We start from the raw sequence: 25160 nt of genomic DNA, 5'->3' as shown, positions 1-25160 counted from the left end.
TCTCCAATTGCTATTCGGTCAACTGCTGAACCGAGTCAATTCAAACTAACTATACTACTGAACTAGCACAGTGCCCCGCGCAAATAGCACGACAGCTAGTTTCAATTTTTTATTTTTTTAGAAAATAATATTATTTATATAGTTTGGTTTTGTTAATTTATTACTGTTGTTTTGTCTAAATTGTCCGGATTGAGGTGTGGTCTTTTTTCCCTTGTCACCACATCATGTGTTGTGCAATATGAATTCATGCTAAAAGAGAATACAAAGAAACATCTTGTAATTTTAATTTTAGTCAAAGAGTCTTAGCTGCGGTGTTAAATTATGCTTAGATCTTATGAAGAAGAATGGCCAAGTTAACAGTTATTATATTACATGTTTTATTGCTGAGAGGGATTGGCATATCAAAACATTTAGTGAAAATAATTAAATTATTTATAAATGAAAGATACAATGGTTACCATTTGAATTACTAACTGAACTTTTACAGTCTTATTGTGGAAAAATGGACGTGGCCAACGAAATTCCAAAGTCCATAAGCCGTTAGCTTCCATTGTAATGATCATCCCATGTCTAAAGTCTTGCTTCTTTCGAATCCCATACTTACGACCTCTTTAATTTACCCTATGGCCGCAACAGAAAACTATATACAATCTCCATATATAATGATCAGCAGGGTGTTCTCTCTCCTCCATTGCGCAATTTCTTTTTGGAGCGTGAAGGACAAAAATTGTGCCCCTTGTGCCATGCCTTCATGCATATTTTTGCACCATATATCTCCCTAGGTGGCCGGTGGCATGAATTGATATGGCATCCACGCAAACTCCGTTTTCATGTGGCAACTACCACAGTTGCCCAGCCACACTATTTTTATGTTGTTACTGGTCGGCTGACCGCTGATGTTCCACTAGGTGTCTAGACAGGATGTATGTGAGCCTTGTCACTTCGTATGAACCCACCAAGACACCTACCAGGGTTTGCTGTGAGATCTTCACAAACGTGAGATGAAAACAAATCAAAGTTACAAAAAAGCTTTTTTTTCTGGTCAGATGAGATTTGGGACTTCTACTTAGTTCATCACAAATCTATTTTTGTCCTTACTCCTTTGACCAAAAGTTTGCCACTCCAACAACCCTAATTCATCTATCTGCTTTTGACCTTCCAAAGTCTGCTTTGATATACTCGGAATGCCAAATGAATCGTTCGTGTTGCTTGCTCTCGCTCTGGCCACAAAACATATCCCTGAACTACTTGTGGACATTCCTATGTCTAGATGCCAAAAGCTACTAGTATGACGACAACCGCAGAGATGTCAAATTTCATGTCCTAGCTTCCCAAACCACCGAGCAAGTAACCATCCAAGTTTGCGGTTGCAAGCTTGACGATGATCAAAACAAAAAGCATGTCACCAATATCTGAGCGTGAGTGCTATCACCACCAATCAAGCACCATACATGCTACAACAGTCATGTGCATCTCTTGTTCTAGCATGTCAGTTTGGTATTAGCATAGTACATTTATCACAGAACATCGACCGACGCATATGACCAGCTCAGATGCGTTGAATTCCACCAGCTCAATCTCGCTCCCTCTCCTCGTATCTTATTCCGTATTTTTTCCCCTATCAGGTTTAGCCCCTATATATCTTGTCTCGGTGGCCAGCAAAGGATGTCATGACCTCATGCAACGCAAGCTAGCATGCAAGGTTGACCACCGCGCTTAATATTTTGTCACCTCCTCGTGTGGTCACCAAACTATGGGTGGTGGTGATTGGTTTTGGCTTGATTCTGCATCTGAAGTACCACGTCCGACGTCTTCACTCACTCTTGTATGCTTGCATGGAACTCGATTTTAATTCAAAATTTAGCTTTCTATTTGATAGATTTTTTTCTACTTTTAAAATTTTAAACTTATATATGTATATAATTCGTAATTTATATGAATTATTTGGATAAAATTTTATATGTGTATTATTAGTCGTGTTTGATATGGATTCTTTGAATAAGTCTAGACTGTTAGATCTTCATAAAATTCAATGGTGTAAATCTTTTCTTTTTAGATTAGCATGAGAATATCTAGACCCACTCAACGGATGTGGTGTCTTCTTTTAACAGCCACTTACTAATATAACACATAGAATATAGTATTTATTTAGCTATTTTTCTTTCTAATTTGCTTCTTGGCTATACAAATTAGCTACTAATTTTTTATTTTTTTCTATTTATTTAGTTGTATTTCATATAGACTTTTGGTGAACTATTAATTTCCTTATTTTTCTAATTCTGAATTGAACTATTTAGTAATCGTGTTTAGCATGAACTCTTTGGTCATGTTCTAATTTTGTTATTTTTAAATTCCAAAATCAGCTATTTATTAATTATATTTGACATGGACTCTTGAGTTTTTTAAACAGTTATTTGTTTAGTTGTATTGTATTTGATATGGACATTTTGGTCAACTATTAATTGCCTTATTTTTTAATTCCCAATTTAACTATTTAGTAATTGTATTGAGCATGGACTCTTCAGTCATGTTATAATTTTATTATTTTTAAATTTCGAAATTATCTATTTATTAATTATATTTTATATGGACTTTTTTGCCGACTATTAATTTCCTTAATTTTTAATTCCGAATTTAACTATTTAGCAATCGTGTTTAGCATGAACTCTTTGGCCATGTTCTAATTTCCTTATTTTTAAATTCCAAAATCAGATATTTATTAATTATATTTGATATGGACTCTTGAGTTTTTTAAATAGTTGTTTGTTTAGTTGTATTGTATTTGATATGGACATTTTGGTCAACTATTAATTGCCTTATGTTTTAATTCCCAATTTAACTATTTAGTAATTGTATTGAGCATGGACTCTTCAGTCATGTTATAATTTTATTATTTTTAAATTTTGAAATTAGCTATTTATTAATTATATTTGATATGGACTCTTTGGCCGACTATTAATTTCCTTAATTTTTAATTCCAAATTGAACTATTTAGTAATTGTATTGGGCATGGACTCTTCGGTCATGTTCTAATTTTCTTATTTTTAAATTTCGATATTAGCTATTTATTAATTATATTTGATATGGATTCTTGAGTTTTTTAGACCGTTAGATCTTCATAAAATCCAACGGTACAAATTCTTCTCTTTTTTAGATTAACGTGAGAATTTTTAAGTCCTCTCGGCGAACGTGGTGGCTTCTTTTAACACTATTGTATTAAGATAATAGATAAAAAAATCAGACTAACAATTACTGAAACAATAGCACATAAGCACTTCCTACTCCTGGCCTCCTGGGTCGAAAACTGTTATTGTCATTTCAACAATTTTCTTCTTAACTTGAAAACACAAAAGGACCATGCAAACTCAAGAAGCAAAACCTATTTTTGTGTGCGTTGAAGTGAAATCATACAGTACGGTAAGCCTTAACTAGTAAGGTGTCTCACGCTATAGCGCAGGTATCTAGAAGTGATATGTGGATAGATAGCAACATCAGATGGAATATATATTGCCCCATGCACTGTATAAGTAGAACTCTAAACCTAATTTGATATTTCCAAACCGAACTATTATTTGATATTCTCAAATTGAATTATTCTTTTCTATAGGAATCTATTTTACTTTTACCATCTCCTTATTCTACTGTGAGAGATTCATATGACTTGCAATGAATCAATACCAAACTTACAATTTGGACACACAAAACTAATGATATACACATTAATACTATTATAAGTATAGACTGTTAGATCTTCATAAACAATTATGCGCTCTTCTTTTTTCTTTAATTAATATGGTAGTTTTATAGACCGTTAGATCCCCATAAAATTCAACTGTATGTATTCTTCTAAGTTGGCTTGCGCATTTGTGCAGCAAGATTGCTTACCACATAACAGTTCCACGAACACCTCATGTTCTCATTAGAAAGACCTTCTCTTATTGACCTTGTTTTGTTCATTTGCCTAAATCCTCCCATCAGTTTCTGCATTATAATAAGATAATATATCACCCTAAAGTCGTGTTAAGAAAACACAGTTGATTATACCCTTTGATCTACAATCAAATGTGGTGATACTATAGAACTCCATTTGTCAAAACCATAAAACTCCTAATAATCCATTCGATTTCCATCACAATAGTAACATTCAAAACATGACTTTGAGCTCGCGACGACCGAAAGTTGCCGTTGCCATCAATATGCTGCTATGGCATCTCCATATGATGCTCATCAGCATTGTTTGTCGAATATTCAAAATCCCTCTCTTGCTAGGACAAATTCGAGCCCAAAATCACATAATTTATCGTCGGTAGTGTACATCTATTTGATTAATGTTCTACTTACACCATCTTCTTGATACAATCAGTGGAAAACGATTCCCTAGTGTTTGATAGTAACTTCAACTTTTTCCTAATAATAACTACTATCCAATACTTGCGCACAGTCATGTTGATCGCCATTGCTGTTGTTGTCTCTTGTTTGGCCCTTCATTGTAATCCATATCACATATCAATCTTTGATTCTGTCTGTTTCCTTTATTTGCTTTGCTAGTGTGCCACTGGCTTACTTATACATGGCCATCTCTTTCCTCTGTTGTCAACAATTGTTGCTTGCTACCCCACATCTTGAACCGAACTGATGCTAGGCATGGCTTCCCATCGTCCACTCTTTGCTGCAGTGATTGTCAACTCTTTGATGCTCCCTACGCCATCATTGGAATCGACCAAATTTGCAGGTCACCAGGAAGCGACTGTAGTACGTCCCAATTTTCCACCATGACTCCGCCGTCTCCATGAGTCATCTCCCAAGACCCGAGCCACCGATTAATCGCTAGCATCTTCCCATATGTACTCGCCGCTGCCTTCTTTGCTGCTGTGGACGCCACCATGCAGATTAATGTGATAATTTCTATTTGTTTTTTTCTTTTTTCTGAATGTATATATATTTAATAGTAGCATTTCGTATGCACTCTTTGGGTTATTTGTATTTGATATGGACTCTTTGGGTTAGTTGTATTTCACATGGACTCTTTGGTTAGCCTAGACCATTAGATCTTCATAAAATCCAACGGTGTATATGCTTCTCTCTTCTCGATTAACATGAGAATTTTCAGACCCTCTCGATTAATTCCAGGTTTGCTGGACAATCTGGACGGACCGGTCAGACCTGTCATATAAACTGGTCATATCGGTCAAGACAATTTTGTCAAATTGACTTTATCATTGTGTAGATCTCGTCGAGATGATCAAAATGCATATATAGAACGTCCAATTTGGAGTCCAGATGAGAAAGTTATGCCATCCGGAAGATCTGCTCCGCGGTCTGATCGGTCAGACCGGTCCAGGGCAGTCAGACCGTCATAGAATAACGTAGGAATTTCTAGACCCTCTCAACGAACGTGGTGGTTTGTTTTAATACTCCCTTAATAATATAATAGAATTTATACTTTTAATTTTAAATTTAGCTATTCAGCTAATATTAATTTTTATCTAGTGGTAATGCTATTTTTTAATTTGATAATTCAGAATTTTCCTATTTAGTAATTGTATTCAACATGGACTCTTTGATTAAGCCCTAATTTCCTTATTTTTTAATTCTGAATTAAACTATTTACTAATAGTATTCAGCATGTACTCTTTGCCATGTCTTAATTTTCCTTAATTTTTTAAATCCGAAATCAAACTTAAAATATTTCGACTATCCAAAAAAATTAGAATAGCTTACAATTTGAAACAGAGGGAGTAGAGTCTATCCTTACTCGTATGCTTTGGACTCCCTTTGGTTTGCACCAGCGCGGCTAATCAGCATGCCAGCACATCTACATTGAACATCAGCATTTTTACCTGGCTAAACTAATGGATGTATCCTTCTATGGTTTCCAAGAATCTCTTTCCTCTCTAAATTACGTGAATCTCTCCTTAATTAACTGCATCTTCACCAGAGATAAGAACAGTCTTCTCTGTTCTTTCCCATGCACCATCATCACCATCGTAAGAGCAAGGTTAATAATATAGTTGGCCGCTAGTTGGCCGCTGGATGTGAGGATTAGCCTACCTCTTAGTCCGCTCATATAGTAGTTAGCCTTTCACCATTAATATATGGCTCACTTGTTTCTCTCATAAGATTTTTTGGTTCTTGTGTCGAAGCTTGCTGCAAGCTGCCCACTTCCTCTCTCTCTCCTCTCCTCTCTCCTCCACCTCAGCATTCAGCCTACTTGTTTACAACCTGTTATAATACTTGCTCTAAGCACACAGTTTTCTCATCTCCATGCTCATAGTCACACCAACATTGTCTGTGTTTTAACACTCACCGTTGCACAGCTGTGCAAAGGAAACAAATATGCAGGAGTTTAGATAACACACTTTGTCTTAAGTACTGTGTGACTACCCTAATAATCAATTTTCTAGTTCACGGATTGGATTTTTCTTTCTCCTTTTGAATAGTTATTATATCCGTGTAATATCGAGCCGCTCCATACCTAAATTATGATCCTCCTCGAATGAGTTTCACCACATACAAATCGGTTCCCGACCTTGTTGCCATATTGACCCTCTCCTCGCACTCAAATAATCGTGCAGCATGTACGGTTGATCTTCTCCTTACCCGCCCAACAAAAGCGATTTCATCGTCATTGTATTGAGCTCACACTCATTGAAATCAAGGTGGACATTGGCACATGCATGTGATGGAGATTTTCACGGCAAAAAGCCGCACGGCAGGCAGCAGGAGACATCAAACCGTGAGGAGACCATAGCTTGATGGCCCATGTCATAAGCAGTTCAGACCTCTTTTAATTTGCTAGGCCTACTACTCACGCTCGTTGACTCTTTTTTCTTGCGAAGAGTGGAGATTATCTCAAACGTGAGCAGCGCAGACTCATTTTACACAAAACAGCTGAGCACGTACTCATGGACCCTATGATGTAAAGGTCTAGCTAAAAGCATAAAACAATTAATCTTAATCCTTTCACGATTCTATTAGCTATTTCCATATATATCTATTAGAGTTGTACTTCTATACTATTGCAATATATATAACAAATCAATATATTGGAGGATTATTTGAATAAATCTAGACCGTTAGATCTTTATAAAATCCAACTGTGCAAATTCGTCTCTTTTTTAGATTAATGTGAGAATTTCTAGATCCTCTCGGCGAACGTGGTGGCTTCTTTTAACACTATTGTATTAAGATAATAGATAGATAAATTGCTATTTTCTCATTCGTGCATGAACGGCCATAGTGGATGAAGATCACATCCCTCGAGGAGCTCAAGACAAAAGTTGGGCATGTCATCGTGATGATTCTGTTGGAGAAGATGTTCGAGAGGAGGAAGATGGTAAAGATAGCCACAGGACTCAGGACTGAAAACAGAACTGCAGAAGAGATATTTGGCAGTTGCTGGCCCCACATGTCAGTTAGCAACTCTTTCTCTCTCTCTCTCTGGTTGTAGTATTCAACAAAGACCACAGCTCATGATCGACCAAACAGTGTTCAACATAAGCCAAGTTGCGCAACGTACATAGTTTTTTTTGGGGGGGGGGGGGGGGGGGGGTGATGTAGCCAAAAGCAGATCATTCGTCCCTACATTCCAAAAAATGACGTGCCAAGGGTCAGTTTTAAATGATGTTTTGATGCCATCAGAAAAAGAGTTGAAAGTGAAACGATGCTCACCTGACAATTTCCTCCTATCACTTTATCGGGCATCCTTGGCTAAGATCACAGGCTTGCTCAGTCAAACAGATGGTAAACTACTCGCAAAGTCGCAAACTTTACGTTTTTTATACATTTGTACCTTAAACATATTGGTGTGGTACACATGTGAATATTTTTAGATTGTCTCCATCAGTCCAAATAGCCTCTCATCCAAATATTTTTCCAGTGGCTTTTGAAAATGAAGGGAGAAACCCCTCTCCAATTACCCCCTTCCAATTCCTCTTGTTGTTGGGGTCCACTTTGTCATTGCGGGCGAATGTATTATAGGGTGTGAAATTATTAGAAGATCGATGTCAAAATTGAATCAAAATTAAATGTACATTAATTTGTAATTTTTTGCTATCAAGGTCTATGAACGCACTGTCGAAAACCCCTCTTAAACTTTTATCCAGTTTAAGTTTCAATGCAGATCCATATATTGCAAAACCATTTAAAAGGTAGAGGCAATGGAGGGCGAAAGCATTTTTTAAAACACCTTTAACTGCCCTGAGCAGAGTATGGGCGCAACAAGAGTTCACATATGAAAAGAAGAGGTAAAGCTACAAACTATGAAAATGAAATAAATCAGCAATTCCCCCATGATTTTAACCCTCTACTAGTTCTGACTTCCTTCACACGACCAAATCATAGCTCGTCTTTGTTCCTATAGACGTATCGGTTTGCGAGATGCAAGAACACGACCACCTCTAGAGCCGCGAGCCCCGCTAGGAGCCAGTAGAAGTAGTCAAGGTGCGCCCGGTTGAGGTCGTCGGAGAACCAGCTCTCGCCCATGCTCCTTGTCGCCCAATCGGTCGCGGACACGAGCGCGCCGCTGACATAGTTCCCCACGCCAAAGATGCTCATGCACAGCGCGAGCCCGACGCTGCGGAGAGCGTCGGGCACCTGGTCGTAGAAGAACTCCTGGAGTCCAATCTCCCCCAGCACGACCGCCACGCCGAGCAGGGCGAACTGCGGCACCATCCACCACAGGCTCATCGGCAACGCCGCGTCCAGCTTGTCCACGAGACCCGCCTCCCTGGCAACGCGGAGCCGCCTGGCTTCAACCAGCGCCGCGACGGCCATGGCGACGCCGGCGGTGGCCATCCCGGCGCCGATGCGCCGGAGCGTCGTGAGGCCCGCGTGGTGCCCCGTGACGCGCCTAACGAGGGGCACGAACAGGCGGTCGTAGATCGGGAGCATGGTGACCATGGTGGCGCTGAAGAAGAACTGCAGCGCCGCGGGCGGCACGACGAGGCCCGCGCCCACGCCGAGGCGGCGGTCCAGCGTGCTGGCCTGCTTGGTGAACAGAGTGGAGACCTGAGCAAGGATGGCCGTGAAGATCAGGCTCGTCGCCCATATGGGCAGCAGCTTAGCGACGAGTCCTTTTCCTTTACCGTCCTCAGGTTCCACCCCTGTTAGAAGCCTGCACAGATCAACAACCTCCATCACCACGAGACCTCTCCGTCCCCATCCAGGCAAGAGAACGCAGGCGTTCCCACGTGCTCACCGTTCAGTGCCAGCGGCGTCCTTGCGACGGAACACCCTCGCCGCCCACGCCCGCAAGGTCTCGGCGAACCGGACGTCGCCGGCGGGTCGCTCCGCTCGGTACGTGGGCGCGCCGAGCAAGAAGACGGTGAGGTACAGCACCATCATGGCCCAGCACGCGCCGAACCCGACGGTCCAGCTGACGTTGTCCTCGACGTAGCTCAGCCCGGTCGTGGCGATGCTGTAGCCACAGGAGAGGGAGAAGTGGAACCAGTTGAAGTAGGAGCTCCGGGACGCGCGGGAGCTGGGGTCTTCGCCGTCGCTCGGCGCGAACTGGTCGGCACCGAGGGCTTCCGCGCATGGCCTGTGGAAGCCTCGCGCCACCGCCAGCACGTAGAGCGCGACGTAAAAGAAGGCGAGCTGGGCAATGGACGGCGAGCTCGCCGCGCCAGGTTCCGGGGCTCGCGGCGTGGATGAGACCGTCAGCATTCCCAAGCTCTGTCATGGTTGCAGCTTGGTAACCGGATTGTCAAACATGGGACCAATTCAGGAGTAATTACTAGTACTAACCAGCAGATAGAGCACGCCGGCGACGAGGACGGCCCGATACCGACCGAGCCCCGCGTCGGCGATCAGCGCGCCGGCGAGCGGCAGCACCATCTCAGTTCCGATCCACGCGTTCGCGCTTGCGGCGGCGGCCGCCGTGGCCATGCCGAGGTGGCCGGTCAGGTACATGATCAGGTTGCTCTGCACGCCGCAGAACCCGACAATCTCCAAGAACGAGATCGCTGCGACGGTGAGGGCGAACCGATTAGCTTCGTGACAATCTGAAGCGAGATGTTCGGAAGATTACCGAGGAGGAAGCGCGCGGCACGCCAGCCGCCGCGGCCGTCGGCGGGTCTGGAGCCGACGGACGGCCCCGGCCGGGGTACAAGCTCGCCTGACTCCATCGCTGAACCTCGGCCGGGAGTGTTTGCATGCCGTCGGCGGCTGCCTGATGAAACTGGATCCGGGAGCTCAGTTGACTCGTGCCAAATGGCGAGGAAGCAAGTCGCTGATGTTTATTATTGGGCCGTCCGTCTTGGTGTGGCGGGCTCGCCTGCTCGACCTCGATCTGCCTGGATTGTTTACTTGACCGCCGTCCGTTATTTGTTTAGTGAGTCGGAGTCATATGTTATTTGGTATTAGGAGTAACCTTGTCAAGCATCTGCTGCTAATTGTTTGGAGCTGCTGTTGCTGCGTGGTACTTGACACGCAACCTCGTGCTTGTTTATTTATCCCGGCACTAACTCCCTATTGACGGTTTATATATACTATTATTCAATAAAGACCGGTGATTAGTGTAGAAAGTGTAGAAGATGCCTCGCATTGCGGCCGGGGGCGCACGCGATAGACAGTGCGCCCGGGGCACACTCAATTTTTTTTTCCAATGACCACACACCCAGTGGCGGAGCCACCCATACCGCACGGTGGGGCAGCTGCCCCAGCTAGCCGCGGGAACCGCCTGCCGTGCCCGTCTGCCGCGCCCCGCCGGCCGCCGGAAACCCGCCTGCCGTGCACGTCTGCCGCGCCCCGCCGGCGGCCCACTGCCGCCCTGCCCCACCTAAAATTTTTTGCTGGCTCCGCCTCTGCACACACCACACAGTTCAAGTGGGTTTGTGGAAACTGGCAATTGTTGGTCGTTTTCTAATTCCTACTCCCTCCATTTCATATTATTATATATCATTTTAGTAAATTTATCTATATATACATAGTTTTTATTGTACATCTAGATATACGCTATATTTATTAGATACATAGCAAAATTTATATATCTAGATCTACCAAGATAACCTACAATTTGGAAGGTAAAAATTAGGTACACGCTAATATCTTAACTTGCAGACCTTGTTGCATGAAGAAATCATAACTTTGTTCACCTTCCTTCTCTTAGCACTTCGTATACAGTTTTGCCGCGAGCAAATCACTGCGACTTTCGAAGTTTCAAGTATCATCGCTGAACTTCGTTTCTGTAGACATATCTGCTCGCAAAGTGCAAGAACGCAGCCACCTCGACGGCGGCGAGCCCCGCCAGGAGCCAGTAGAAGTAGTCGAGGTGCGCCCGGTTCAGGTTATCGGAGAACCAGCTCTCGCCCTTGCTCCTCGTCGCCCAATCGACCGCGGACACGAGCATGCTGCTAGCGTAGCTCCCCACGCCGAATATGCTCAGGCACATGGCGAGCCCGACGCTGCGGAGCGTGTCGGGCACCTGGTCGTAGAAGAACTCCTCGAGCCCGATCTGGGCCAGCACGGCCGCGACTCCGAGCAGCACGTACTGCGGCGCCACCCACCACAGGCTCATCGGCAACGCCACATCTGGCCGGTCCACCAGGCCCGCGTCCCTGGCCACGCGGAGCCGCCTGCCTTCCACCAGCGCCGCGACGGCCATGGCGACGCCGGACACGGCCATGCCCGCGCCAATGCGCTGGAGCATCGTGACGCCCGCGTGGTGCCCCGTGACGCGCCTGGCGAGGGGCACCAGCACGCGGTCGTACACCGGGAGCGTGGTGACCAAGGTGGCGCTCATGAGGCACTGCAGCGCCGCGGGCGGCACGACGAGGCCCGAGGTCGCGCCGCCGAGGCGCCTGTCCAGCGTGCTGCCCTGCTTGGTGAACAATGTGTAGAGTTGCGAGAAGATGACGGCTATGATTAAGCTCGTCAGCCAAATCGGGAGCAGCTTCGCAATGAGTTCTTTGCCTCCCTCATGTTCTTGAGCCAGAAGAAGCCTGCACAGTCAAGAACCTCCATGATCGACAGTGGGACCTTCACATTCCTGCAAAGAGAACGCAAGCGTCCACGCGGTGCTCACCGTTCGGCATCAGTTTTGGCGTCACTGCGACGGAAGACCCTGGCTCTCCACAACCGCACGGATTCAGTGAACGATCTGACGCCGATGGGTTTTTCGGCACGATACGCCCGCGTGCCAAGCAAGAAGACTGCGAGATACAGCGCCATCGTGGCCCAGCAGGCGCCGAACCCGGCGGTCCAGCCGACGTTGTCCTCGACGTAGCTCAGCCCCGCCGTCGCGATGGCGTAGCCCCACGATTGGGAGAAATGGAACCAATTGAAGTAGGAGCTTCGTGACGCGGGCGCGCCCGGGTCACCGCCGTCGCCCGGAGCGAACTGGTCCGCGCCGAGGGCCTCCACGCACGGCCTGTGGAAGGCTTGCGCCAGAGCCAGCAGGTACAGCGCGACGTAGAAGAAGGCGAGCATGGTAGAAGATGGGGAGCCCCCCGCTGCGTGAGGTTGCGGCGCTTGCAGCATGGATGAGATCGTCAGACTGCCCAAGCTCTGACATCGTTGTAGTGTGACAACCGGGTGTCAGACATGGGGCGCAAAACTGCCGGATAGCAACGGGATATTTATAGGAATATAACATCCTTTTCAGGAAAGATCCAACATAGCTTCCGATGGCAGTTTCCAGGACGGGTTTCACAAACTGGAAAATTTGTGCCAGATTGCAGCCAAGAGGTCGTCTCCTATATTGGGATGTTAGGATTATAAGGGCTAAAGTTTAACCATGTTCAATGTTAATTAGGAAGACTAGATATGAGTTGATTATAAAACTAATTGTATAACCCTAGGGTTAATTCGAGAAATAAATCTATTAATTCTAATTAATCTATCATTAGCACATATTTAGTGCAGCACCACATTATCAAATCATGGATTAATTAAATTTAATAGATTCATCTTGCGAATTAGCCTAGAGGTTATGCACTTAATTTTATCATTAGTTCATATTTAATACTACTAACTAGCATCCAAACATCTGATGTGACATAGCTAAAGTTTAGCCGTGCTGGAACCAAACCTCGTGGGTAACGAAAGAAAAGAAATGAATATTGACGCTAAATAAGACCACATCTTAAATTTGGGAAAATCTTTTCCTCCACACTCCAGCAGACCCTTTACGAAAACTTATATTTTGGGGAAATTTCTTTCTCCACCCTCTATTCCTGGAGAAACTCCAATGAGCCCTCTGTCAACTGATAAGTGAGTCCTACCCTTTAGATCAAAAGAAGAGGGTCATCAGATTAAAAGCCAGATTAAAAAACTAGCTCATAAAAAGTAGAGGCAGGCCTTACTCAACAAATTTAGAGGGTCTGATACTCTGATTTCAGAACATAAGTATGAAGCAAATTTTCGTACATAACGGCTCCAAAATAAAACAAATGGTCTTACTCCAAAACATTTTTTAAAATGTTTTAAGAAAAATAAACCAGATATATAGTTCATAACTCTTCGTAACTCTATATCTCGAAAGAAGATCTCAAAGGTTTTGGGCTCCGAACGCGGCCAGCTCGTCGACGCGCTGAAGCGACCGACGCCGTCGAGAGGACAGGCCCGGGAAGGTGCAGATCCAGGCTGAGGGGGCGCAAATCCGGCGGTCGGTGGCTCCGGCGACCGGCGGCGGGCAGGTGACCTCGACGACTAGATTTGGGGCTGGGTGAGAGCAGAAGGAAGGAAGGAAGGAGCTGAAGGTGGGCGCCGGCAGCCGGTGACTAGGATCTTTTCTTTTTTAGAAATCTATAGCAAAGTTCTATCCACTGTATCAGAAAGCTAATCAAATGGTCAGTTTTGCAAGGGGGGTCGAATAATACTAACCAGTAGATAAAGCCCGCCGGCGACGAGGACCGCGCGGTAGCGCCCGAGCCGCGAGTCCGCGGCGAGCGCGCCGGCGAGCGGCAGCACCAGGACGGCCCCGGCCCACGCGTTCACGCCTGCGGCCGCGGACGCCGTGGACATGCCAAGCGGGCCGGTCAGGTACATGATCAGGTTGCCCTGCACGCCGTAGAACCCGAGTCGCTCCAGGAAGCCGATCGCTGCAACGGCGACGCCGAGGTCGATGATTAATTAGCCTCTCACCAGATGATAAGGCCGAGCCATGATCTCTTCAGGATTACCGAGGAAGAAGCGCGCGGCGCGCCAGCCGCCGCGGCCGTCGGCGGGTTTGGAGCCGAGGGACGGCCCGGGTCCGGGCAGGAGCTCGCCGGACTGCATTTCCGCACCTGAGCTGGGAGCAGCAGGGCCTCCGGGCGTTGCCTGGGGTCTTAGTTCTTAATTTCTTATTAAAATATAAGTATAATACACACAGCGTCAGCTAACCCGTGAGAAATGGCCAGTAGGGGCGTCGTAGTTTTCTAATGATATGTCGCCTAGCGCTATGGCGTGGCCGATCTGTCGGGATCGTGATGATCATTCCCAACGTGAGATTCCTTTCGAGAGACAAAATTGCAACGATTGTTTATTCGATCACCATGTTGTAAAAAATTGATTGAGCATATGAGTTCGATGTGTAGTGCGCATGAATAACGATGCCTACACATATCTGCCGTATTCAAAGCATTTTTAATTATTTTTTTACATGTTGCAATGGACTGCAAAAAAAATGATATTTAGGATAGATTTTTCTGATAATTGCTTAGTGATAGTTACAAAATAAAATTATTAGCAAATATTTCTAATATGAATCCTATAGTGCTTGCAGTACATGACTTACATGGTATTGAACTAATATTGGTCAAAGTGAATTTACGCATGGTCCTACTGAATTGCATATACCGATTATCTTAACCAAAAGCCTATTTATCCTATACGGCTCTGATGATAGGGAAATATAGACAATTCATTTATACATCAACAAGTCTAACTACAGCTTGTAAAAAGAAGTACTAGTATCTTTCTCTGGCTGCTCTATAGGAATTTCTAACTATTACTCGAGTGGTTTTAATTTTGCTCATCAATCGATTTTTTGGTCTGTTGATTGTTTTTTGGGTAAAGTCTAAATTACAACCTTATACTTGTCATGGTAGTCTAAATTACAACCTAAAACCACAAAACCAGACAAAACACACCCCTGTACTCTTAAATCCGTCTAAAACACAACCTTTGAGTGGTTTTGTGGCCGGTTTTCGCTGACGTTGCACTATGGGGCCCACAAGTCAGTGGCCCCGTTTGGTTTTGATGGCCGGTAATGAATAGTAAATTTTGACTGCTTATTACGGTGTCAAACAAAGTCAGTTTATAAAACCAACTCCAGAAGCCCCGCACTAGTGACCCTGAAGAATCTAATGAGGCCTTTGACTGCGCGATTAGAGGATGGTACTGTAGCATCACTGTAGCAAATCATCGAATAATTACCGTCATTAGATTCGTCGCGAAAAGTTACACCCATCCCTAAAAAAGGTTTTGCAAATAGACTTCATTTAGTGCTTCATGCATGCGAGATTCTTTTTTCAGAAAGTGTGCGTGCTAATTTTCTAGCACAACCAAACAAGACCAGTGAGTGATGATGCGTGGGCCCCACAGTGCCACGTCAGCGAAAACCGGCCACAAAACCACCCAAGGTTGTGTTTTAGACGGATTTAAGAGTACAGGGGTGTGTTTTGCCTGGTTTTGTGGTTTTAGGTTGTAATTTAGACTACCATGACAAGTATAAGGTTGTAATTTAGACTTTACCCTTGTTTTTTTAGGGGTTTTTGTTCTGTTGATGATGATGGCGATGGCGTTCGTGGGCCGTTTATGTGTTTGTTGTGTTTGTTGAGGTGTTCCAGGGCCATTTGTTTTTGTTCTGTCATGCTCTGGAGTTCAGGTCGGTCCGTTATTGTTCCGTTACCGTCCACGCTGAATACCCCACGCGCCCACCCTACCGTCTTTTCTATCTCCGGGGAGTCTCCCGCATGGCCTGGCGCTAATGGTGAGGAGTGGAGTTATTCCTGCGAAAAACAACCATCGATTGATCTGGAGCTTAGCTTCCCAAATCGTACGCCATTGCCCATGGACTGACTATAGGGACGTAAGTGGGTACCTATTAGTGTTTTTTGGTTTATAATTTTAGTTTATTTTCTTTCTCAAACTAATTATATAGCATGCCATTCTAGTTCATTTTATTAAGTTTTGAGTCGACCCAATGACCTATAAAATATGGGACTTGCATCCCTAACTGATTATCTCGTCCAGTGTAGAGTTCTCCAATTCGCTCTTCCCTGTTGGTTTCGCCAACATCACGCCCACCTCATGAACAAGGGGCCGTTGACCGGGACGGAACATATGTGAGTGACGGCAACTTCTGCATGTTCTAAAAAATCGGCTGAAATTGGTTTTCCCCTCACTCAAATTCGACTGAAACAAAAACCAAAATTCACTCGAATGTTATGTAGTCACGCCCTTGCTCTATTCTTGTCCTTAGCTCAAAACCCCCAAATCCCAAACGAGCATCGTCAGTTCCTCCAAGAATTGAAAAAACTGCTGCACAACAACAAAACCTGAGAAGTCAATAGTGACCCCGTGAAGCATATGCTTTTTCTGAACTGACTGAATCTCCTTACAAACAACTACTGCAAGCACGCTAGAGGGTATAGGTTCAAACTCCGGATGTCACACGAAATAACCATCGCAATCGCCGGCATCATCATTGCCACTCTTCGTCTTGTAAACATAAACTCGCGAGAAGAACACAAAGGCGACGAGCTCCACGGCGCAGAGCCCGGTGAGCAGCCAGTAGAAGTAGTCGAGGTGAGCGCGGTTCAGGTTGTTCGAGAACCAGGTCATCCCGCTCTTCGCTGTCGCCTTGTCAATGACGGAGATGAGGAGGCTGCTGAGGAGGTGCCCGACCCCGAAGATGCTCAGGAACAGGGCCAGCCCGAGGCTGCGCGCCGCGCCGGGGACCTGGTCGTAGAAGAACTCCTGCAGCCCGATCATGGCGAACACGTCGGCCACGCCGATGAGGACGTACTGCGGGACCATCCACCAGAGGCTCATCGGGAGATGTGCCTTTGGGGTGTTCACCAGGCCGGCGTCCCTCGCGACGCCGAGCCGTTTCATCTCCACGAGCGCGGACAGGGCCACGGCGACGAGCGAGAGGGCCAGGCCGGCGCCGATCCTCTGCAGCATGGTGATGCCCGCCGGCCTCCCCGTGCAGCGCCGCGCGAGGGGCACAAAGAGCCGGTCGTACACCGGGATGAAGACGACGATGCTGACACTGATGAATGTCTGCAGCGCCGCCGGCGGCACCTTGAACCTCGCGCCGATCCGGCGGTCCAGCGTCGCGGCCTGCTTCGTGAAGAACGTCGACGTCTGGGAGAAGATGATGGCGTAGATTATGCACGACGCCCATATCGGGAGCAGCCGGAGCACGCTCTTGACCTCCTCGACGGCGGCGCTGTCGCCGTCGCCTTTCCTGATACTATTGCAGAAAACCACGAACTGTCATGTCACAAGAGATGCACAGCACAGCAGCAAGATTCAATGGAAACAGAGGAATCATCAATCTGTGCTAGTACTGTACATACCTTTCGCGACGATTTGGCGTCCAGCTCTCGATCAACGCCATGAACGCCTTCCCGACGCGGGAGAAGGGGCTGGCCTCGGTGGTGGTGTAGTACCGGTAGGACCTGCTCCCGAGCAGGAACACGGCGAGCGAGGCGGCGATGACGATGCAGGGGATGCCGAAGCCGAGGCCCCAGCCAACGTTATCCTGCACGTAGCTGGAGACCATGGTCGTGACGGCGGTGCCGGCGCACATGCCGAAGTACCACCAGTTGAAGAAGGAGCTCCGCGCCACGCTCTCCCTGGGGTCCTTCTCGTCGAACTGATCCGCCGCGAACGCCTGCGCGCACGGCTTGTGTGCGCCTTCCCCCAGGGCCACCAGGTACAGCGCGACGTAGAAGATGGCCACGTGGCCGCCGCGGAAGACCGGGAACGCCGACGACACAGACAGCGCGCCCATGCTCTGCGACGAGTAGAGAGACCGCAGTAAGAGAAGAACGCGCGAATTGTCGGAGGAGGCGTGGGCGAGATGAACTGACCACGACGAAGATGAGGGAGGCGAGGACGATAACCCGGTACCGGCCGATCCAGGCGTCGGCGAGGCACGCGAGCGGCAGCGGCAGCATCTGGGAGACGCCCTTCCACGCGTCGATGGACGCGGCGGCGCGCGCCACGGGCTGCCCCAGCGGCCCCGTCAGGTACGTGATCAGGTTCGCGGCCACGCCCTTGTACGCGAACCTCTCCGCGATCTCCATCGCTGCCGCAGTCATCCAAGGAAAGATCAGAAACAAAACAACTCCGTTGTCACGACGACGCGTCTCCAACGCGCGCACCGTGAAGAAGAGCAGATCGGGAACGTACCCATGACGAAGGCCGATGATTTCCACCCTCCCGTGGCGGCGCGGGACGCCGGCTGTCCCCGGTAGTCGGCGGCGCCGGCGACGGTGTCCGCCATGGCCAGTTGGATCAGCGCGAGGGAGGAGAGAAGCTCACTCCGATCACGCAAAACGCATGCGGCATGCTTGCCGCCGCAGGTTTAGGGCTGCTTTTATGTAGGCGCGGCGGACTCGCGACAGCTAGAGAATTAGAGATGGCTCGCCGGGTGAACGTTGCCGCGTGCGCCGTCCGCAGGGCACGCTCGTGCCGGCGCGGCCGCGAGGGCCGTGCGCGCGCGTGCAGCGCTGCAGCCACGGCGCCGCGCGCGCGAACGGCACGCGTGCGGAGAGCCCCGCGCGCGTGTCCGCGGCCGCGCGAGCATGGGGAGGCACGGGCCCTGATCGTTTCGTTGCGGCCGCCGGAGCGAGGCCGCCCGATCACGGACGGCTGGCTGTGATGCGCCTAGGGGTGGTAAAAGGTTTAATATTTTAAATTAGAAAATCTAAGAGCCGGATTTTAAAAGGGCTGGGCTTTAATTTTATGTAATTTTAAACTAAAAATTTTAAAAGTTTTATTAAACTGTGAAGAGGCCACTAAGACCATGGCCCATTACCACCCCTTGATGTGCCTAGCATTTAAGGGGGCTCTCGCGTCGATTTGCCAAACGGGTAGCTTCTGAGGACTCTGCTGAGAAAAGCAACGGGTGATGTCTCTTCGGAGATATCCGAGAAAAGCAACGGATGATGGGAGGTGTTGGCAAGCAGGGCCCGGAATCGGTCGTGATGGAAATGTTGGGATTCAACACGCATCATCTGATACGAACCTTTGGCGAACTGTAACAGAAAATTTTAAAAAACGAACTTCATACGATGCCTACTGATGCCTGATAAGCTTTTATCATGACGTCTACAAAGTGCACATTCAGATAATATACAAATACTACTAGCACTAGACCAATATTAACAATTCAGAACCTTTTTTTTTCTGAATTTTTTTAGCTGTAATTCGCTTCAGGCAGGCGTGACAGGGTTAACCATCCTGAATGGATGCTGGATGCAAGAAGTGGAGTGAAGAATCTAGGTTCCTTAAAGAACCAACTGTATTTTTCATATTTTCAATAGGCTAGATCAAGATGAGCCGACCAATGTCACTGGAATCTGGTCAACTACGCATATTGAAGTGCCCTTCCAACGCCCCTATGGGGGACGCGGCTCTAGGTCTCATTGACATTCCAGGGCAAACTGCCCTATAAAAAAAGAGAGACTTTCTTCAAAAAAAAAGAGACATTCTAAAGCAAAAGAAGTTTTAGATCTTTACATGATGCCTATCTCCCAAGTCGTAACATGTCATCAACTGACTTTAGTGATCATTTTCATACCATGGCAGTGGCACGAGTGCACGACAAAAAGTTACCGATCTGCAAAACAGCTATACAAAGAATGTTACTTCTTCTTTTTTTTTTTAGCATCACAAAGAATAGTTACCGCCTTACTGGGCCATAGCCCAACCTCGGCGTAGATCAAATAGATGGTCTCGTCAGCAACTAGTCGTTTTTTTCATTTTTATATTTAAAAAAATTAAAATTTCAAAAATATATGGCCGTTCCAAGAAATTTCAAAAATAGGCCCCTGTCGTGCCCTCCCCATGGGCGACAGGCCTTTTTTTGTAAAAAAAATTTACAAACCGGTCATCGATCAGCGCGGCGCGGGGGCTCGGCGGCGGGGGGAGGGGTGAGGACAAGGGAAGCGGCGAAGCCCTGCCGGATTACGCACTTGTGATCTGCAGCTAATTATATTTAACTTATGTATTTTTCCATTGATATTGTAGAATAATTAAAATTAATTAGTGCTATAGTAGAACCAATTTAAGTAGGAATTTAAGGATACGCGTTTATTATTAGTTTAGGAAATTAAGACTACGCGTTTATTATTACAATTGCAGTACTATTAGAGACGTGTTTATAAATTAATTACGATTTAGAATAGAATTTCGCATATGCAGTATAGAATTTGAGTGTCATCACGTAGTTATGAATACTTAAATGTTGTAGTTGAAATCCATACTTAGTTTTTACGGATTATTGAATAAGGTAGTGAAGTAAAGAGTATAACTCGATAATTATTCTGTGATATACAGATATGTCGAGCAAGATACAATTTCAAGTATTTTTTGGTGACAACAATATTTTGTATGAGCCAAATGGAGTAGACCTTTCTGCCTTTAAGTGTACATCTAGCGCCATAGATAAACCTCTGGAGAGGAGTTTTGGTTCCATATATAAGTGGCTGCAGCATGGGTTCCGTGTTGATCCGGAGACACATGTGATGACCGTCCATTCTCTTGTTAATTGAGAAGTAGAAAGTGATTTATGGGAATTGATGATGATACACAGCACTGATGACTGACAGAAGTACATGCAAGCGGCTTTAGAGTGTGGGTGGCCTCTGGCCATTCTTGTTCAAACTCGGGAGAAAACACAAAATGTAATCCAACATGGTGCAGATCAAGCAACTCCGAGTATTCGAAGAGAGACCAACTATGTTGAGCAAGATGAGTCAGAAGAGATAGAGAACCAAAACATCGGACCCCAGGGCCTTGCTGATGAGGGAGAGAGGATACATAGCATCGTGGACGAGATGGAGGCAGAAGACCAAGCCGCAATGGAGATGGAAGAATATGAGGGCTCATCTGATGACGAGCAGTACTCATTGCCAAAAGAGTGGAAGGAGCTTGGTTTTGGCAATCATGTCGTAGAAGACGTACGAAATCAGGAGTGAGAGTACAGAGGGAATGTGGTAGTGCAAGGTGCAACATATCCAAACATTGAAGCCGTAAAAGATGTTGTGAGAGTATGGGCAACATATCCAACTTCTTACTGATTAAAAGATGTGTCATGATATCAAGTATTATACTAGATTTTTCTTCGGTCCATGAAAATCCTATAGAATTGGAGGCAGCCATTACCTTATGCTGTAATATCAATAAGGTACCGTCATTATAAATTTACAATTCTATATTTCACTATCCAAAAATTAATTCTATCATCGAACTTGTACTTAAATTATTCTACTATAGCACTAATTGTATTAAATTGCTATACAATATCAATGGATTCGAATATAATTACCTGCAAATCACAAGTGCGTAATCCGGCAGGGCTTCGCCGCTTCCCTTCTCCTCACCCCTCTCTTTTTTTCAGGATTTTTGGTGGAAGTTCCTCTCTTTTTTTCTGGATTTTTGGTGGAATTTTTGGGCTCAAATGAAGAGGGAATGGAGGGGGGCTTATATAGAGGAGGGACCCTTGTAAGCATCTAGGCCCTCAAGGTATGTTTCGGTGATTAATGACAACCATTATTGTGACTAATGAGTTTGTGCAGCTTAATAGATCATTATCGCTCATTTGGTCATATGTCAAAAGAGGCCCCTCAATTTCATTATTCAAAAAGGCGATCTCGGTATTCAACTCAATTTTATGTCAAGACTAAGGATCTTTCTAGTCCTAAGTGTCATAAGGTTGAGAAGGACACTTAGGTTAGTATAGGTTTTATAGTTTTGTAGTGATCGCACTATTAAGAGGGGTTAAGGCTAAGTAACTTGAGCATGGACATGATCATTTGAAAATGGATGCACACTATGGTCACTCAGGTTTCTAGAAGTTCAAATAAGTGGTTCTCAAACTATATCTCAAGAATATTTGGATTTCATTCAAGACTCAAATCAGAAAAGACAAAATCAGAAAAAGTCTATGCACCGGTTTAACCGACGCTCTCAATTTTCTATACGTCGGTTAAACGAAGTCAGCAGAGTCTGGACAAATTCAATACACCGGTTAAACCGACGTGTTTGAATTTAACGTCGGTGCATTGGTCCAGAGTTGGTTTTTCCAGGGAAATTCAAGTTCTATTCACCGGATTAACCGACGATGTTTGAAACTAGACGTCGGTGCAATTGACCAGTGAGATGGTTTTTCAGAGGAATTTAAAAGTTGTACTCACCGGTTAAACCGACGATAGGTTTGAGTTAACGTCGGTGCAGTTGTCCAGAGACTTGGTTTTTCAGTGGTTCAGTGGACAACTACACTCACCGGTTAAACCGATGCTACGTCGGTTAATCTGCCCCAGTTGTAACGGCTAGTTTTCAGAAGAGGCAGTTTACATTCACCGGTTAAACCGACGATGACAATGGGGGGTACGTCGGATTAACCGGCGCTACGCAGTTTTCTGGCAGCTTTTCTCCAACGGCTCTATTTGTGTGAGCTGCCTATATATACCCCTCCAATGGGTCATTTCGCCCACTCTTGACACTAGGCAACATCCATACACTCATACTATAGTCAAGAGCCACATTGAGCTTCATCATTCACATACTTGTGCATTCAATCAATCAAGAAGCAAGATTAAGGACTTGAGTAGAGAGAAGCTAGTGTGCATCCGTTCTTGGTGATCGGTTCTTGCTCAAGTGAAGGCCTTAGCTTGTTACTCTTGGTGATTGGCATCACCTAGGCGATCTTGGTGATCGAGGTGTTTCTCGCAGAGCTTGCCAAGGATTGTGGGAGCCCGGAGAAGAAGATTGTACGTGGCTTGATCTCCACCACGCCGGGATGGTGAACGGAGACTCTTAGTGAGCGCCCTCGTCTCGGTGACTTGGGAGGTGACAATAATCTTTGTGAGTGTCACAACGTGGATTAGGGGTGTGTGCCAACACATCGATACCACGGGAAAAAATCCGGTTGTCTCTTGTCCATTCCTTTTATTCAAGCATTTTCTTTCATGCAATTTACTCATGTGCTTGACTTAGAGATCATAACTTAGCTCTACCTTGCTAGGCTTTACTTTGTTTTAGCTCTCTTAGCTTGTGTTAGAAGCTTAGTTATCCGGTTGGTGAATTGGTGCCCTACTAGCATTGCATAGGTTAAGATTGCTTTACTTTGTTTTAGAATTTGAAAAAGGCCCAATTCACCCCCCCTCTTGGTCCATCGATCCTTACAATTGGTATCAGAGCCTCGTTGCTCATTTGGATCATTAGGCTTCACCGCCTAGAGCTATGGCCAAGATGGGTGGTTCGCCGCCTCACTTCGAGGGCAAGAACTTTGCCTATTGGAAAGTTCGCATGGCCGCATATTTTGATGCGATTGCCCCCGAAGTATGGTTGGCAACTAAGACCGGGTTCACCGGAACTCCCACCACCGAACAATTAAAATGGAATGCTAAGGCTAGAAATGCAATTTTCGAAGCCATTAGTGAGGAAGTCTTTGCTAGAGTTAATGGCATGGACTTAGCAAGTGATATATGGAAAGAACTAATTGAAATTCATGAAGGCTCCACAAAAGTCCGTGAACAAAAATATCACTTGTTTAGAGCTAAGTATGATTCTTTTAAAATGCTAGCTCATGAAAATTGCAATGATATGTACTCTCGCTTGAATGTCATTGTCAAGGACATTAATGCACTTGAAATATCCAAAATTGACAGTGCCTCCATCAATCGCAAGATTCTCATGCTCCTCCCGAAGCCCAAGTATAACATCATCAATGCTATGCTTCAAAAGGAGAATCTTGACACAATGGAAGTAGGAGAACTTGTGGGCGAAATTCGCGCCCATGAGATGAGTATCCTTGGTATGTCCGAAGAGCCAACTTCAAGCAAATCAATTGCTCTAAAGACCAAGGCAAACAAAGCCCGCAAGCTCAAGATGATCAAGCAAGATTCAAGCTCAAGCAATGAAGAAGATGATCATCATGAAAGCTCATCCGATGTTGAAGATGATGGAGAGCTTGCTCTTATGATGAGGAAGTTTACCCGCTTGAATGACAAGATCAACAAGAAAGGGTTCAACTTTGACTCTAAGAAGGGAATGTTCCGGCCAATGGATGTCAAGAACAAAATTTGCTACAATTGTGGAGAAAAAGGTCACATCCGTCCAAATTGCCCCAAGCCGGACAAAAGAAACAAGGATCACAAGAGCAAGCATCGCCATGATTCAAGCGATGATGAAGAAGAAGAAAGGAAGAACAAAAACAAGAGACTTGGGAAGAAAAAGAGCCATGACAAGAAGACCAAGCTCTTCCCAAAGAAGAAAGGGCACACCAAGAGAAGCTTCTTGGTGGAAAAACAAGAGTGGGTGACCGATGTCTCATCAAGCGAAGATTCAAGTGATGAAGAAGACATAGTCACCATCGCCCTCACAAATGAAGAACCATCACTACCTCCACCTCCAATGTGCCTCATGGCCAAAGGTAACTCTAAGGTATGTGAGAGTGAAGATGATAGTGATGATGAGCTTGACCCTAATGAGTTTGCTAACCTCATTAATGAGTATACATCCGTCATCAAGAGGGAAAAGGGCAAAGTCAAGATTCTTGAGAGCACTCGTGCAAAGTTAGAGCTTGCCCACTCCGATTTGCTTGGCAAGTATAATGACTTGCTCAAAAAGCACAATGAGTCACTTGTACTTGCTAAGCAAGTTGAAGAGAGCCACAAAAAGCTTAAACAAGAGCATAGGGAGTTGGCTCACAAGTATCAAGAACTTGAATTTGCCTATGAAGCAATTGACCCAAGTCTTGAGAACTTTGCTCATGAAACTATTGAGAAGGTCAATGCTTCTACTTCATGTGATGACCTACTCATTAATGCAAATGCTACTAATGCTTTGCCCGAGCTTGCACCTTCTAGGGAAAAGGAATTGATGGATCAAGTTGCAAGCCTCAAGAGTAGTGTGGAGAAGCTCTCAAGAGGAGAATACATCCACAAGGAGATTCTCTTCAACAATGCCCGTGACTATGGCAAGAGAGGTCTTGG

General features: G+C 45.6%; 2 protein-coding genes across 2 annotated transcripts; both read right to left on the bottom strand.

The window, feature by feature from the left end:
• Positions 1–8151: 8151 nt before the first annotated feature.
• On the bottom strand, positions 8152–14275 carry LOC120710278. The gene is made up of 9 exons (XM_039995916.1): positions 14124–14275; positions 13825–14042; positions 12026–12507; positions 11175–11942; positions 10641–10780; positions 10031–10231; positions 9748–9965; positions 9200–9675; positions 8152–9115 (listed from the first exon to the last, which is right to left on the bottom strand). Exons 1-9 carry the CDS (start codon positions 14218–14220, stop codon positions 8338–8340), a joined length of 3378 nt encoding a protein of 1125 aa, XP_039851850.1. The 5' UTR covers positions 14221–14275; the 3' UTR covers positions 8152–8337.
• A 2205-nt stretch (positions 14276–16480) lies between these two features.
• Positions 16481–18518, bottom strand: LOC120708815 (protein NRT1/ PTR FAMILY 5.10-like). The gene is made up of 4 exons (XM_039994235.1): positions 18349–18518; positions 18027–18244; positions 17511–17950; positions 16481–17404 (listed from the first exon to the last, which is right to left on the bottom strand). Exons 1-4 carry the CDS (start codon positions 18440–18442, stop codon positions 16597–16599), a joined length of 1560 nt encoding a protein of 519 aa, XP_039850169.1. The 5' UTR covers positions 18443–18518; the 3' UTR covers positions 16481–16596.
• Positions 18519–25160: the final 6642 nt, after the last annotated feature.

Source organism: Panicum virgatum, chromosome 5K (assembly GCF_016808335.1).
Source record: "Panicum virgatum strain AP13 chromosome 5K, P.virgatum_v5, whole genome shotgun sequence".
NCBI classification, from domain to species: Eukaryota; Viridiplantae; Streptophyta; class Magnoliopsida; order Poales; family Poaceae; genus Panicum; species Panicum virgatum.
This window is presented reverse-complemented; position numbering and strand designations above follow the sequence as displayed.

Bases quoted from the DNA above. Each gene is read 5' to 3' on its own strand.
- LOC120710278 (XM_039995916.1), bottom strand. From the start codon at position 14,220: ATGCAGTCCGGCGAGCTCCTGCCCGGACCCGGGCCGTCCCTCGGCTCC. The intron at 14,043-14,123 runs GTAATCCTGAAG...TCGCCGTTGCAG, and splicing joins CGCCGCGCGCTTCTTCCTCG to CGATCGGCTTCCTGGAGCGA. The intron at 9,116-9,199 runs GTGAGCACGTGG...TGATCTGTGCAG, and splicing joins GACGCCGCTGGCACTGAACG to GCTTCTAACAGGGGTGGAAC.
- LOC120708815 (XM_039994235.1), bottom strand. From the start codon at position 18,442: ATGGCGGACACCGTCGCCGGCGCCGCCGACTACCGGGGACAGCCGGCG. The intron at 17,951-18,026 runs GTCAGTTCATCT...TACTCGTCGCAG, and splicing joins CCTCCCTCATCTTCGTCGTG to AGCATGGGCGCGCTGTCTGT. The intron at 17,405-17,510 runs GTATGTACAGTA...TTTCTGCAATAG, and splicing joins ACGCCAAATCGTCGCGAAAG to TATCAGGAAAGGCGACGGCG.